Raw genomic sequence first — 15,460 nt, 5'->3', positions numbered from 1 at the left:
ATCCATTAGAAGACCTTCTGTCCACTACTCAATCGTGAGGTTAAATGACTAAACAGTGAAATCTGCCAGCGCTTAACTTCTAATGATGGGATTCTACCTCAGTAGATTAACAAAACAAGGTCAGGGTTTATTGTAGGAGGACAAACAAGAAACAAACAAACATCGATAAAAACATTTAGAAACAGACAAAGTACAGACAGAAGACACTCCCCCAGGAGGAGGACCCATGACTCCTCCTTTATGGGGGGGGGGGGGACCCTAGGAGGGGTAGGATCGCTCCTTGATGGGGGGGGACCCTAGGAGGGGTAGGATCACTCCTTGATGGGGGGGGGGGGGGGGGGGGGTGTAGGATCACTCCTTGATGGGGGGGGGGGGGGCAGTTCACTCCTTGATGGGGGGGGGGGGTCAGTTCACTCCTTGATGGGGGGGGGGTCAGTTCACTCCTTGATGGGGGGGGGGGGGCAGTTCACTCCTTGATGGGGGGGGGGGGGGGGGGCGGCGGGTCACTCCTTGATGGGGGGGGGGGGGGGTTCACTCCTTGATGGGCGTGCAGCCGGAGAAGAAGCTGTTCTGCAGGCTGCTCAGGAGCCTCTTCTTCTTCTTCAGGATGCTGTTGACGTTGCCCTCGTCTCCCTCACCGTCGCCCTCCTCTTCCTCCGGGCTGAGGAGCGGCTTCCTGTCCCAGGTCGTCGGCTCCGGGGTGTGGCCCAGCTCTCCGCTCTCCTGGGGGGCCTGAGGGGACACATGCTTCATTAGACCGCGCCCCCCCACCGCTGAGGAGCGGGGGTCCCCCCCCCACCGCTGAGGAGCTGGGGTCCCCCCCCGCCCTAACCGCTCTCACTCGCTCTATGAACTCATGGATGAACTCATGGATGAACTCATGGATGAACTCATGGATGAACTCATGGATGAACTGACGTCGGACCCTTCCACGTTCTCTACCTGAAGGACCAATCAGCTGTTGGTCTAAGGACCGCATCATATCCTGTTTACAAGAACATTGCCCTAGCAGCGCTCCAACGCAACGCTCCCACCCCAGGGCTCAGCCCGCTCTCTGCCCGGCCGCCCGGCCCGCTCTCTGACCGGCCGCCCGGCCGGCCGCCCGGCCGGCCCGCTCTCTGACCGGCCGCCCGGCCGGCCGCCCGGCCGGCCCGCTCTCTGACCGGCCGCCCGGCCGGCCGCCCGGCCGGCCCGCTCTCTGACCGGCCGCCCGGCCGGCCGCCCGGCCGGCCCGCTCTCTGACCGGCCGCCCGGCCGGCCGCCCGGCCGGCCCGCTCTCTGACCGGCTGCCCGGCCGGCCGCCCGGCCGGCCCGCTCTCTGACCGGCTGCCCGGCCGGCCGCCCGGCCGGCCCGCTCTCTGACCGGCTGCCCGGCCCGCTCTCTGACCGGCTGCCCGGCCCGCTCTCTGACCGGCTGCCCGGCCCGCTCTCTGACCGGCTGCCCGGCCCGCTCTCTGACCGGCTGCTCGGCCCGCTCTCTGATTGGCTGCTCGGCCCGCTCTCTGATTGGCTCTGGCGGGAGGCTCACCTTCTTGGCGGGCGGGCAGGAAGGGGGTATGAAGAAGTTGCCCGGGCTGATGGCAGTGGGGTCCTGGGGCAGCAAGAGGCCGTCTGGGGCCCCCGCCTTCAGGCTGGGGGAGTCCTGGTGATGGAGGTGGAGGGGGGGCTCAGGTTAACCTCATTATTTATTATCGACCGCCATCGGTCCCACATTACTGGTAATCAAACCTTTATGCTAGATACAACAATACACAGACAGCCACCAACAGACAGACGGACACACACTAGCAGACAGACAGCAGCAGACAGACAGCCATTGACCGTACCTCAGCACCGGGGGGCTCCAGGTTGCGACAGCGGGCGTGGTTACACTGGCAGTTCTCTCCACACGTCGTCTTCCCTTTACGGCAGCGACACTGCTTGTTATTACAGCGACCCTTACACGCACACTGGAGACAAGAGAAGACCCAGCGTCACTGACTAGACCCTCACACGCACACTGGAGACAAGAGAAGACCCAGCATCACTCACTAGACCCTCACAGGCACACTGGAGACAAGAGAAGACCCAGCGTCACTGACTAGACCCTCACAGGCACACTGGAGACAAGAGAAGACCCAGCGTCACTGGACCCTCACAGGCACACTGGAGACAAGAGAAGACCCAGCATCACTGACTAGACCCTCACAGGCACACTGGAGACACCATCAGGGAACCCCATCACTAGATACACCATCAGGAGACCCCATCACTAGATACACCATCAGGAGACCCCATCACTAGATACACCATCAGGGGACCCCATCACTAGATACACCATCAGGGGACCCCATCACTAGATACACCATCAGGGGACCCCATCACTAGATACACCATCAGGGGACCCCATCACTAGATACACCATCAGGGGACCCCATCACTAGATACACCATCAGGGGACCCCATCACTAGATACACCAGCAGGGGACCCCATCACTAGATACACCATCAGGGGACCCCATCACTAGATACACCATCAGGGGACCCCATCACTAGATACACCATCAGGGGACCCCATCACTAGATACACCATCAGGGGACCCCATCACTAGATACACCATCAGGGGACCCCATCACTAGATACACCATCAGGGGACCCCATCACTAGCTACACCATCAGGGGACCCCATCACTAGATACACCATCAGGGGACCCCATCACTAGCTACACAATCAGGGGACCCCATCACTAGATACACCATCAGGGGACCCCATCACTAGATACACCATCAGGGGACCCCATCACTAGATACACCATCAGGGGACCCCATCACTAGATACACCATCAGGAGACCCCATCACTAGCTACACCATCAGGAGACCCCATCACTAGCTACACCATCAGGGGACCCCATCACTAGATACACCATCAGGGGACCCCATCACTAGATACACCATCAGGGGACCCCATCACTAGATACACCATCAGGGGACCCCATCACTAGATACACCATCAGGGGACCCCATCACTAGATACACCATCAGGGGACCCCATCACTAGATACACCATCAGGGGACCCCATCACTAGATACACCATCAGGGGACCCCATCAATAGATACACCATCAGGGGACCCCATCACTAGCTACACAATCAGGGGACCCCATCACTAGATACACCATCAGGGGACCCCATCACTAGATACACCATCAGGGGACCCCATCACTAGATACACCATCAGGGGACCCCATCACTAGATACACCATCAGGGGACCCCATCACTAGATACACCATCAGGGGACCCCATCACTAGATACACCATCAGGGGACCCCATCACTAGATACACCATCAGGGGACCCCATCACTAGATACACCATCAGGGGACCCCATCACTAGATACACCATCAGGGGACCCCATCAATAGATACACCATCACCCGCTGGAGACAAGATACTCCATCCCTCACTGCAGACCGCGGTCATTAACCCTAAACCAACACTTTAATACCAACAGCAGACACCCACTCTGCACCAGATCAACATCATGTCATCTAAGGACAGTGGTACCGGTCACTAAGTTAAGTTCATCTTAAGGACAGCGGTACCGGTCACTAAGTTAAGTTCATCTTAAGGACAGTGGTACCGGTCACTAAGTTAAGTCCATCTTAAGGACAGTGGTACCGTTCACTAAGTTAAGTTCTTCTTAAGGACAGTGCTACCGGTCACTAAGTTAAGTTCTTCTTAAGGACAGTGCTACCGGTCACTAAGTTAAGTTCTTCTTAAGGACAGTGGTACCGTTCACTAAGTTAAGTTCATCTTAAGGACAGTGGTACCGGTCACTAAGTTAAGTTCATCTTAAGGACAGTGGTACCGTTCACTAAGTTAAGTCCATCTTAAGGACAGCGGTACCGGTCACTAAGTTAAGTCCATCTTAAGGACAGTGGTACCGGTCACTAAGTTAAGTTCATCTTAAGGACAGCGGTACCGTTCACTAAGTTAAGTTCATCTTAAGGACAGTGGTACCGGTCACTAAGTTAAGTTCATCTTAAGGACAGTGGTACCGGTCACTAAGTTAAGTTCTTCTTAAGGACAGTGGTACCGTTCACTAAGTTAAGTTCATCTTAAGGACAGTGGTACCGGTCACTAAGTTAAGTTCATCTTAACGACAGTGGTACCGTTCACTAAGTTAAGTTCATCTTAAGGACAGTGGTACCGTTCACTAAGTTAAGTTCATCTTAAGGACAGCGGTACCGTTCACTAAGTTAAGTTCATCTTAAGGACAGCGGTACCGTTCACTAAGTTAAGTTCATCTTAAGGACAGTGGTACCGGTCACTAAGTTAAGTTCATCTTAAGGACAGTGGTACCGGTCACTAAGTTAAGTTCATCTTAAGGACAGTGGTACCGGTCACTAAGTTAAGTTCATCTTAAGGACAGTGGTACCGGTCACTAAGTTAAGTTCATCTTAAGGACAGTGGTACCGGTCACTAAGTTAAGTTCATCTTAAGGACAGTGGTACCGGTCACTAAGTTAAGTTCATCTTAAGGACAGTGGTACCGGTCACTAAGTTAAGTTCATCTTAAGGACAGTGGTACCGGTCACTAAGTTAAGTTCATCTTAAGGACAGTGCTACCGGTCACTAAGTTAAGTTCATCTTAAGGACAGTGGTACCGTTCACTAAGTTAAGTTCATCTTAAGGACAGTGGTACCGTTCACTAAGTTAAGTTCATCTTAAGGACAGTGGTACCGGTCACTAAGTTAAGTTCATCTTAAGGAGAGTGGTACCGGTCACTAAGTTAAGTCCATCTTAAGGACAGCGGTACCGTTCACTAAGTTAAGTTCATCTTAAGGACAGCGGTACCGTTCACTAAGTTAAGTTCATCTTAAGGACAGCGGTACCGGTCACTAAGTTAAGTTCATCTTAAGGACAGTGGTACCGTTCACTAAGTTAAGTTCATCTTAAGGACAGTGGTACCGTTCACTAAGTTAAGTCCATCTTAAGGACAGTGGTACCGTTCACTAAGTTAAGTTCATCTTAAGGAGAGTGGTACCGTTCACTAAGTTAAGTTCATCTTAAGGAGAGTGGTACCGTTCACTAAGTTAAGTTCATCTTAACGACAGTGGTACCGTTCACTAAGTTAAGTTCATCTTAAGGAGAGTGGTACCGTTCACTAAGTTAAGTTCATCTTAAGGAGAGTGGTACCGTTCACTAAGTTAAGTTCATCTTAAGGAGAGTGGTACCGTTCACTAAGTTAAGTTCATCTTAAGGAGAGTGGTACCGTTCACTAAGTTAAGTTCATCTTAAGGACAGTGGTACCGTTCACTAAGTTAAGTTCATCTTAAGGACAGTGGTACCGGTCACTAAGTTAAGTTCATCTTAAGGACAGTGGTACCGGTCACTAAGTTAAGTTCATCTTAAGGACAGTGGTACCGGTCACTAAGTTAAGTTCATCTTAAGGACAGTGGTACCGTTCACTAAGTTAAGTTCATCTTAAGGACAGTGGTACCGTTCACTAAGTTAAGTTCATCTTAAGGAGAGTGGTACCGTTCACTAATGCCGCTTTTCCACTGCATGGTACCAGCTCGACACGACTCGACTCGACTCAGCTCGCATTTTTTGCGTTTCCACCGCGAAAACATGGTATCTGGTATCTGGTTCCTGAACTGGCTGCTTTTTCTAGTACCGCCTCGCTCTAGGTTCCAAGCGGCTGAGTCGATGCTAAAAGGTGACGTCGGCAGACGGCCGGCCACTGATTGGCCAGAGAGTGTGACGAAGTCACGAGAGCGACATGGCAACCATGCTGGTAACAGCCATAGCAGCGCCGCGGCCAACATGTTCCACTTCTTCAACTTCAACATGCCAGCTAATAATACGAACACGAATACCATCGCATCGATGTCCTCCATTGTTGTTATGTGGGCTCTGTCCATGTGTGGGTTGCGTAGGTGTTGTTTGCGTCGCGTACAAAAATACGTCACGGCCCTTTCGCGCAGCCGACCCCGCCCACGTCCAGGAGGTACTATTTGCGGTGGAAAACGACCCGTGCTGCTAGCGTGTCGAGTCGAGTCGAGTCGAGTCGAGCTACATGTGCGGTGGAAAAGCGGCATAAGTTAAGTCCAGCCCTCCCTCTGCTGTGTTGGGTTCAGATCCTATGACCGCTGGCCTGAAGCCCTCCAGCGTCGTCGTGGCGCGGTGTGAATAAAGCTTTGTGCGGCGGCGGCGGCGGCTCACCCCCGTGGTCTTGGGCCTCCTGGAGGCGCGGCGGCGCTCCTGCTTCTCGGGCTGCCAGGCCTCGTCCTCCATCTCGTCCTCGCTGTCGGAGGCAGACACGATGTCCTCCATGTTGATGGCCAGGCTGAGGGGCGCCTTGGCGGTGGTGGGGCGCCGGGCCTTGGGCTGAGGACACAGAGCAGGTTCTCAGAGGGGGGGCGCCCCGAGGGGGACGGGGCCTCTGCAGGGGCACTCAGACAGCGGACTACATGAAGCTAGACCGAAGGGGTCAGGGGAACAGTTCATCTTAAGAACGCTAATCTGACATCAGGAGGGAGGCGGATCTGAGGGAAAGAGACCGCACCTAGGTCAGGAAGAATGGGATGCAACTGCTCTGACCCTGGGGGGGTCCCCTCGACCTGCTGACCCTGGGGGGGTCCCCTCTACCTCCTGTGACCCTGGGGGGGTTCCCTCTACCTGCTGACCCTGGGGGGGTCCCCTCTACCTGCTCTGACCCTGGGGGGGTTCCCTCTACCTGCTCTGACCCTGGGGGGGTCCCCTCGACCTGCTGACCCTGAGGGGGTCCCCTCTACCTGCTGACCCTGGGGGGGTCCCCTCGACCTGCTGACCCTGAGGGGGTCCCCTCTACCTAGTGACCCTGGGGGGGTCCCCTCTACCTGCTCTGACCCTGGGGGGGGGTCCCCTCTACCTGCTGACCCTGGGGGGGGGTCCCCTCTACCTGCTGACCCTGGGGGGGGTCCCCTCTACCTGCTGACCCTGGGGGGGGTCCCCTCTACCTGCTGACCCTGGGGGGGTCCCCTCTACCCTCTGACCCTGGGGGGGGGGGGGGGGTCCCCTCTACCTGCTCTGACCCTGCGGGGGTCCCCTCTACCCTCTGACCCTGGGGGGGGGGGTCCCCTCTACCCTCTGACCCTGGGGGGGGGGGGCGGTCCCCTCTACCTGCTCTGAACCTCCCCTGGCGCTGGGTCCGTGCTTCTCACTAAATTTATTATTTGCACCCTTTCACGTTCACGTTCACCCTGCATAATGGAACGCACTGACGCTATTCTATGTTCATGTTCTGTTCTAGTTATGTGTTGTTGATTTGTTGAAGTACCCATCATGCACCAGCCGGACCCCCAGGTCAGAGGAGCAGCCGTCTCACCTTGGGGGGGACATACTCGAAGGAGTCGTCCTTGCTGGTCTGCTCGCTGGCGGTGGGCGGGGGCAGGGACAGCTGCTGGGGACGGAGGGGCAGCGAGCTTCAGACAACATGGCCGCCACCACAGGGAGCGCTGTGCCCTGATTGGCTAAGGGGCTGGAGGGCCAACAGGGGCCGTTCAAGGCCCAGTGAGCGTTCTGACCCACTGCGTCGGGCAGGGGATGGTTGTAGTGCACAGCTCAATCAGAAGTACAACAGACTTATGGGTCGTATACAGGCGATGTCAACGTCCGCGGCGATTAAGCGGTCATAGTAAACGACCTCCCTGAGGTAGGTTTTGTATTTCTAAATCAGCTCCACCTCTGGATTTATTCGTACTCCCAGGTCTCGTAGCGTCAGGTCCGTACCTCTTTGTACTGCTCCTTCTCCTTCAGCAGCTGCTGGTTCAGTCCGCTCATCTTCTCCAGCTCCTCCTCCTGAAAGCATGGCAACCAATCAGAACACAGGTCAGCATCCGGCCCCGCCCCCCGACTTCCAGTAGGACCTCAGTTCTGAGCGAGGCCGTTCCATGTGCGCTCTGCTCCTGTTCTGTCAGAGGGCCACCCACCAGCTGGCTCTGTCTCTGGACCAGCTCCCGCTCCTTCTGCGACGGCTCTCCGGCGGGCTGCTGCAGACCCGCTCGGCTCTGGAGCTTGTTCAGCAGGTACTGGACCTGGGGGGGGGGGGGGGGTCTGTTAGCCCACACTCACACTCACAGCCCGCGGCTCACAGCGTTAAGAAAAGGAAAACGAAACATGTACCATAAACCAGTCAACATCATCCTGATGATGACAGGACAACACCTGGTATAGACTGATATACACTGGTATAGCCCGGGTATAGACTGGTATACACTGGTACACACTGGTACAGACTAGCAATGGGCGTGAGGAATCGATTACTCTAGTACTACTCGTTACAAATGAACTCAGTTGGTGGACAGGCAAACTCGAGTTTGCATATACACACACAAACAAAGTTTTCCGAAGCAAATGTATCAAATTTCTGTCGGCGCCACTAACGCATGACGTGGGCACAAAGAAAATTAAATGCATCCATTTCCATGGCGCGTTCCGTGCCGTGTGCAGGCACGCCAGAATTCAAAAAGTTAAGAGATGGCGGTTAAAGCAAACCGCAGCGAAGAATTGAAATACTTTAAAGAAATAGGAGATCATAAGGTGAAATGTAAAATATGCCAAGCGAAATCGAGCTACCAGAGAGTACTGTGCGGCAACATATGCTCCTGAAACACAACAGTGAGTGCGGGAAAGCAGACCCGCAGCAACGGTGAAAGTGAAAGTGTGTCGGCTATTTTCACCGCCGCAAGACGCAGCTGTAATCCCGGGCGTGTAGAGAAGATCACAACGCTGAGTATTTCCATAGTCCATTTGCTGCCGTTTTATTTGCAGCTTTAAGCATTTATTTGCAATGGTTAGGCTACTTGTTTCGTTTTTTTTAAACTGTTACAGGCCTTGGTTCGACGTGATTTAAATTGTGAGACGCATATTTATTTTTGTAAGGGAAATGTGTTTTGAACGTTTGCAAAAATAAATTATGAATACTCTGATAACTCTGACTGTTTTGATGGAGAATAAGCATCACATGTTTGGTTGGTAATATTGCCGTTCATCGTCAGGCCTATTCCTGCTGCAGATGCGTTGCATTCTAAAAATAGATTTGATTTAACGAGTACTCGAATGATCCTCGAGGAATTCCTTCGATCACTCGAGTTTGGAATTTACTACTCGTGCCCATCCCTAGTACAGACCGGTATAGACTGGCACACACACTGGTATAGAATGGTATAGACTAGTATAGACTGGTATACACTGGTATAGACTGGCACACACTGGTATAGACTGGTATAGACTGGCACACACTGGCACACACTGGTATAGACTGGTATAGACTGGTATATATTGTATGTTCTGTACAGCTGCTCTCACTGTTCCGATGGACTGATATGGCCCGGTCTACGGTCTAGGGCCCGGTCTAGGGCCCGGTCTAGGGCCCGGTCTACGGTCTAGGGCCCGGTCTACGGTCTAGGGCCCGGTCTAGGGCCCGGTCTAGGGCCCGGTCTATGGTCTAGGGCCCGGTCTACGGTCTAGGGCCCGGTCTACGGTCTAGGGCCCGGTCTACGGTCTAGGGCCTGGTCTACGGTCTAGGGCCCGGTCTACGGTCTAGGGCCTGGTCTACGGTCTAGGGCCTGGTCTACGGTCTAGGGATAGGGCCTGGTCTACGGTCTAGGGCCCGGTCTACGGTCTAGGGCCTGGTGTACGGTCTAGGGCCTGGTCTACGGTCTAGGGATAGGGCCTGGTCTAGGGCCCGGTCTACGCTCTAGGGCCCGGTCTACGGTCTAGGGCCCGGTCTACGGTCTAGGGCTAGGGCCTGGTCTAGGGCCCGTTCTAGGCCCCTAACAGCTGGCTTTGGGGGTGTGTGCGGGAGGTGCTGGGCGGGGCCCACCTTCTCCTGGTGGTTCTGCTCCAGCTCCACCCTCTGCTGCTGGTGCTCCACGTCCATGGTGGACATGACCCCGCGCTCCTCCGCCAGCGTCCGGCTCAGGTCCTGCAGGTTCCCCTGCTCCTGCTTCAGAGAGCTCTCCAGACGCGCCGCCGCCGACTTAGCCGCCACCAGCTAACACACACACACACACACACACACACACACACACACACACACACACACACACACACACACACACACACACACACACACACACACACACACACACACACACACACACACACACACACACACACACACACTAATATCAGCTCATAAGTGTCCAATAATTAACAGTTACAGTTTAACAGTAAATCCAGCCTGACTTCCTGATTGGCCTTCCCATTTGGTCGGATTACCAAGGACACCTGATGGCGTCAGGTGACCAGCCTGCCCTCCTGCAGGTGCTCCAGCTGTCCACTGGGGGCGCTCTGTAGTGACCAGCCTGCCCTCCTGCAGGTGCTCCAGCTGTCCACTGGGGGCGCTGTGTAGTGACCAGCCTGCCCTCCTGCAGGTGCTCCAGCTGTCCACTGGGGGCGCTGTGTAGTGACCAGCCTGCCCTCCTGCAGGTGCTCCAGCTGTCCACTGGGGGCGCTGTGTAGTGACCAGCCTGCCCTCCTGCAGGTGCTCCAGCTGTCCACTGGGGGCGCTGTGTAGTGACCAGCCTGCCCTCCTGCAGGTGCTCCAGCTGTCCACTGGGGGCGCTGTGTAGTGACCAGCCTGCCCTCCTGCAGGTGCTCCAGCTGTCCACTGGGGGCGCTGTGTAGTGACCAGCCTGCCCTCCTGCAGGTGCTCCAGCTGTCCACTGGGGGCGCTGTGTAGTGACCAGCCTGCCCTCCTGCAGGTGCTCCAGCTGTCCACTGGGGGCGCTGTGTAGTGACCAGCCTGCCCTCCTGCAGGTGCTCCAGCTGTCCACTGGGGGCGCTGTGTAGTGACCAGCCTGCCCTCCTGCAGGTGCTCCAGCTGTCCACTGGGGGCGCTGTGTAGTGACCAGCCTGCCCTCCTGCAGGTGCTCCAGCTGTCCACTGGGGGCGCTGTCTAACCATCCACTTCCTCTTAAAGGAGCATTTTACAGGTGGAGGCATGAATATGTATTGAAATTGGGTCCTATATGTAGTCGAATAATAAAAGAAAATTCTAATTTGGTGCCGTCTTGACCGAGAAAAGGCAGAAAGTGACTTTTTGGCGCTTGTGGATTGAAGACAACTCCCCCCTCCATGCACCACGATGCACATCTTCACTGGCCACTCCCGCTGATCTAGATCTCTGCCTATCGGACACCTCGCTGTTCCATCTACCAAGCTGATACCGCAAGACTGCTTGAAAATCATTTCAAACACCATTTCTAGTGTAGAGTATTAGTTGGTGAACTCAGTGAATAAGTCCTTGTTTGTATTTCTTTTGAAATGGTGAACTTTTGCATGGAGCCATCTTCTGTGTCAGCTCCAGTACCCTCCGCCATTGTACTTCAGTTTTATCAACAGCCTCTGTTAGCTTAGCTTCAGACGATGTGGATGTTAGTTTCTGCTGGTGAAGTCCCACCCACTGGCACTGCTCTAATAGGTCTGTAGCGTCAGTGGGTCCCTCCCCCTATAGGGGGTTGGGACTAGGGACTAGTGCTTGTAGTCTTACGAGAATCCTTCCCTCTTACACTTCCTATTTACTTCTACGCAAAAATCGTCATATTGCGTCATCTTAAACAGGAAGTGTTGGCGATCGATACGGATCTCTCCAGTCTCTCAGAACATAAGGGAATGATGCTCGACCATTCATGGATGGAAATGGATGAAGTGTCCCTTTAAACCACCACCAGTGTTAGACAGGGCGGGGGACGGGGGGGCGGGGACGGGGGGACGGGGGGCGGGGGGCGGGGCCCACCTCGGCCATGAGGATCTTCAGGGAGCACTTGGCCTCCACCACCGTGTTGATGTTGTCCCAGCGGTGCTTCGCCCGGCTGTCGTTGTCCGCCGCCAGAACCTTCTGCTGGAGGTCAGCGATCTGGGCGCTCCTGAGGACAGAACGGGCAGGGCGTTAGAGAGGACCTCCACCCTCTAGAGGGACCTCCACCCCCCAGAGAAGGACCTCCACCCCCTAGAGAGGGACCTCCACCCCCCTAGAGAGGGACCTCCACCCCCCAAAGGGACCTCCATCCCCCAGAGAAGGACCTCCACCTGGGGAGGGACCTCCACCTGGGGAAGGACCTCCACCCCCCAGAGAAGGACCTCCACCTGGGGAAGGACCTCCACCCCCCTAGAGAGGGACCTCCACCCCCCTAGAGAGGGACCTCCACCCCCCCAAAGGGACCTCCATCCCCCTGAGAAGGACCTCCACCCGGGGAGGGACCTCCACCCCCCAGAGAAGGACCTCCAACTAGAGAAGGACCTCCACCCCCTAGAGAAGGACCTCCACCCACTAGAGAAGGACCTCCACCCACTAGAGAAGGACCTTCACCCCCTAGAGAAGGACCTTCACCCCCTAGAGAAGGACCTCCAACCCCTAGAGAAGGACCTCCACATGGGGAAGGACCTCCACCTGGGGAAGGACCTCCACCTGGGGAAGGACCTCCACCCACTAGAGAAGGACCTCCACCCACTAGAGAAGGACCTCCACCTGGGGAAGGACCTCCACCCCCCTAGAGAGGGACCTCCACCCCCCAGAGAGGGACCTCCACCCCCCAGAGAGGGACCTCCACCCCCCAGAGAGGGACCTCCACCCCCTAGAGAAGGAGCTCCTCCTCCAGGTTGAGTTCCTCCTCCAGGTTGAGTTCCTCCTCCAGGTTGAGTTCCTCCTCCAGGTAGAGGACCTCCTCCAGGTTAAGGACCCCCTCCAGGTAGAGGACCCCCTCCAGGTAGAGGACCCCCTCCAGGTAGAGGACCTCCTCCAGGTTGAGGACCCCCTCCAGGTAGAGGACCCCCTCCAGGTAGAGGACCTCCTCCAGGTTGAGGACCCCCTCCAGGTTGAGGACCCCCTCCAGGTAGAGGACCTCCTCCAGGTAGAGGACCTCCTCCAGGTTGAGGACCTCCTCCAGGTAGAGGACCTCCTCCAGGTTGAGGACCTCCTCCAGGTAGAGGACCTCCTCCAGGTTGAGGACCTCCTCCAGGTTGAGTTCCTCCTCCAGGTTGAGGACCTCCTCCAGGTTGAGGACCTCCTCCAGGTTGAGGACCTCCTCCAGGTTGAGGACCTTCCTGGTGGGAGTTCAGGCAGCGGACCCACCTGAGGCCCATCTCCGTCTCCAGGTTCTCCACCTGCTTGCTGATGGGCGTCTCCTGGCCCACCTTGCTCTCCAGCTCCGAGATGATCAACGTCCGGCGCTGGAAGACAAAGCGGCGGGTGAGTCACAGCGCCGTCCACCGATTGGTCCAACTCTGATCTGGGTCTGGAAGCTCCCACTGATCATCTTTGAGGAGGGGGTCCTACTCTGTCGTTGGTACGGACTAGGGCTGGGCGATATGACGATATCATCCCGTGGACGATATGAAAGTGTCTACCGGGAGAGATTTGGCCATATCGTTTATTTCGAGAGAAAAAAAAAGAAAAAAAAAGAAAGAAAATTGTATTGAAAAAAACAGTTAAATGTTTACAAGATGTTTGCACTATATGACACTGCAGTTAATGACAGATTGTTCGCTACTTACTCCTTTGTAAGCATGGAAATTCAAGTTCAAAATAAAAGAAAAAAATGATCAAATGTGAAGTATGGTTATTTTAAGCCATTTATTATTTTAATTTACTTCAAAAATACCATATCGTGATATATATCCATATCGTGATATAAAATTACTCATATCGTGATATAAGATTTTGTCCATATCGCCCAGCCCTAGTACGGACCGTCTGGGGGTCCTACTCTGTCGTTGGTACGGACCGTCTGGGGGTCCTACTCTGTCGTTGGTACGGACCGTCTGGGGGTCCTACTCTGTCGTTGGTACGGACCGTCTGGGGGTCCTACTCTGTCGTTGGTACGGACCGTCTGGGGGTCCTACTCTGTCGTTGGTACGGACCGTCTGGGGGTCCTACTCTGTCGTTGGTACGGACCGTCTGGGGGTCCTACTCTGTCGTTGGTACGGACCGTCTGGGGGTCCTACTCTGTCGTTGGTAGGGACCGTCTGGGGGTCCTACTCTGTCGTTGGTACGGACCGTCTGGGGGTCCTACTCTGTCGTTGGTACGGACCGTCTGGGGGTCTTACCCTGATCTTGGCGGCAGACCGCCCCCCCGCCTCCAGCTGCCCTTTGAGCTGGCTGATGTCGTGGGCCAGGATCTTCCGGTCCTCCAGCAGGTCCTTCAGGTGGCGCCGGGCCTCCTCCGTGCTCACCAGCAGCTCCACCTCGTTCAGCAGCCATGACTGGACACACCACCACCACCACCATTAGCACCACCAACAACACCACCACCACCACTTTAATAAAGCACTCTGAATGTGACCCATCTTCCCCATTAGGGGTGAATAATCCTGATGATGAACTGAGGGCTGGTTCCGCTCTGCGGCGGTACCTTCACCCGGCTGGCCGCTGTCTCCATGCCGCGGCCGTGCCCGTCCCTCCTCTTGTCCGACACCTCGCTCCTCTTCTGCAGCGCGTCCTTCAGCCGCTTGTTGGCCGCCGCCGCCTGCGGACGCACGGACACTCCGTTAGTCCTCATGGGACGCCCCGTTAGTCCTCATGGGACGCCCTGAGGGGGCCCTGAGGGGGCCCCGTCTGCCTGACGCCATGAGGCCTCGGGGAACACACTGCCTGTGGTGAGCAGGTCTAACGGAGCCTGGGCCCAGAGCGGAGCCCAGAGCGGAGCCCAGAGCGGAGCCCAGACGAGGGACCGACCTCCTCCGTTTTGCGCCGCAGGACGTTGGCCTGCTTCTGGAAGTCTCTCTCCAGCTTCATGATCTCGTACTGCCGCTTACGGTCCTGGAGGGGACACAGGGGGGGGGCAGGGGGGAGGAGAGGAGGGGGGGGGGGGGGGGGAGGAGAGGAGGGGGGGAGGCAGGGGGGGAGGAGAGGAGCAGAGCGGGGGAGGAGGAGAGCGGGGGAGGAGGAGAGCGGGGGAGGAGGAGAGCGGGGGAGGAGGACTTAGTAAGGTTGCTCAATTATTGAATTAATCATAATCACGATTATTTTGGTCAATATTGAAATCACGATAATTCAAACGATTGTTTTTGAGTTTGAAACATGAAGCACGTATTCAGCACGTCTCCCAAAAACACTTCGGAACTGAGAACTTTGAAATATCGGCTTAATACACAAAACGGTCAAATACAAAATGTTGAAATCTAAAATCTTGTACAGATATGATTGATGAAGAGTAGAAGGGGATGAAGAGTGACGCCGTACCTTCTCCTTGAGCTGCAGCACCTCCTTGTCCTTCTGGCTCTTCCAGACGCGGAACTTCTCCGTGTCCTCCTTCAGCTGCCGCATGAGCTGCACCCGCTGGGACTTCATGGACTGGAGAGGACACAGCGGCCCGTTAGAGCACAGGGGGGAGGGGGGGCAGTTACAGCCCCAGGGGGGAGACAGGGGCAGGGGGGGCCCGTTAGAGCACGGGGGGGAGGGGGGGCCCGTTAGAGCACGGGGGGGAGACA

The 15,460-nt window shown here is 55.9% G+C and overlaps 1 protein-coding gene across 3 annotated transcripts in view; it reads right to left on the bottom strand.

Moving 5' to 3' along the window:
* Positions 1–509: 509 nt before the first annotated feature.
* Positions 510–15,460, bottom strand: part of kif4 (kinesin family member 4) — a 30,575-nt gene continuing 15,624 nt past the window's right edge. The window contains exons 18-31 of one of the 3 annotated variants that reach the window (XM_030361170.1): positions 15,213–15,323; positions 14,706–14,789; positions 14,383–14,496; positions 14,078–14,233; positions 13,104–13,201; positions 11,769–11,898; positions 9,852–10,022; positions 7,957–8,061; positions 7,757–7,825; positions 7,353–7,427; positions 6,209–6,373; positions 1,827–1,949; positions 1,529–1,642; positions 510–732 (exon numbers count right to left, since the gene is read on the bottom strand). In XM_030361170.1, the coding sequence (XP_030217030.1) occupies positions 532–732; positions 1,529–1,642; positions 1,827–1,949; positions 6,209–6,373; positions 7,353–7,427; positions 7,757–7,825; positions 7,957–8,061; positions 9,852–10,022; positions 11,769–11,898; positions 13,104–13,201; positions 14,078–14,233; positions 14,383–14,496; positions 14,706–14,789; positions 15,213–15,323 (1,716 nt within the window). In that variant the 3' untranslated portion in view covers positions 510–531. The remainder of the gene's footprint in view (positions 733–1,528; positions 1,643–1,826; positions 1,950–6,208; positions 6,374–7,352; positions 7,428–7,756; positions 7,826–7,956; positions 8,062–9,851; positions 10,023–11,768; positions 11,899–13,103; positions 13,202–14,077; positions 14,234–14,382; positions 14,497–14,705; positions 14,790–15,212; positions 15,324–15,460) is intronic. The other 2 variants (XM_030361171.1, XM_030361172.1) reach the window with 2 other exon arrangements.

The sequence above is a fragment of the Gadus morhua genome, chromosome 7 (genome assembly GCF_902167405.1).
Source record: "Gadus morhua chromosome 7, gadMor3.0, whole genome shotgun sequence".
NCBI classification, from domain to species: Eukaryota; Metazoa; Chordata; class Actinopteri; order Gadiformes; family Gadidae; genus Gadus; species Gadus morhua.
This window is presented reverse-complemented; position numbering and strand designations above follow the sequence as displayed.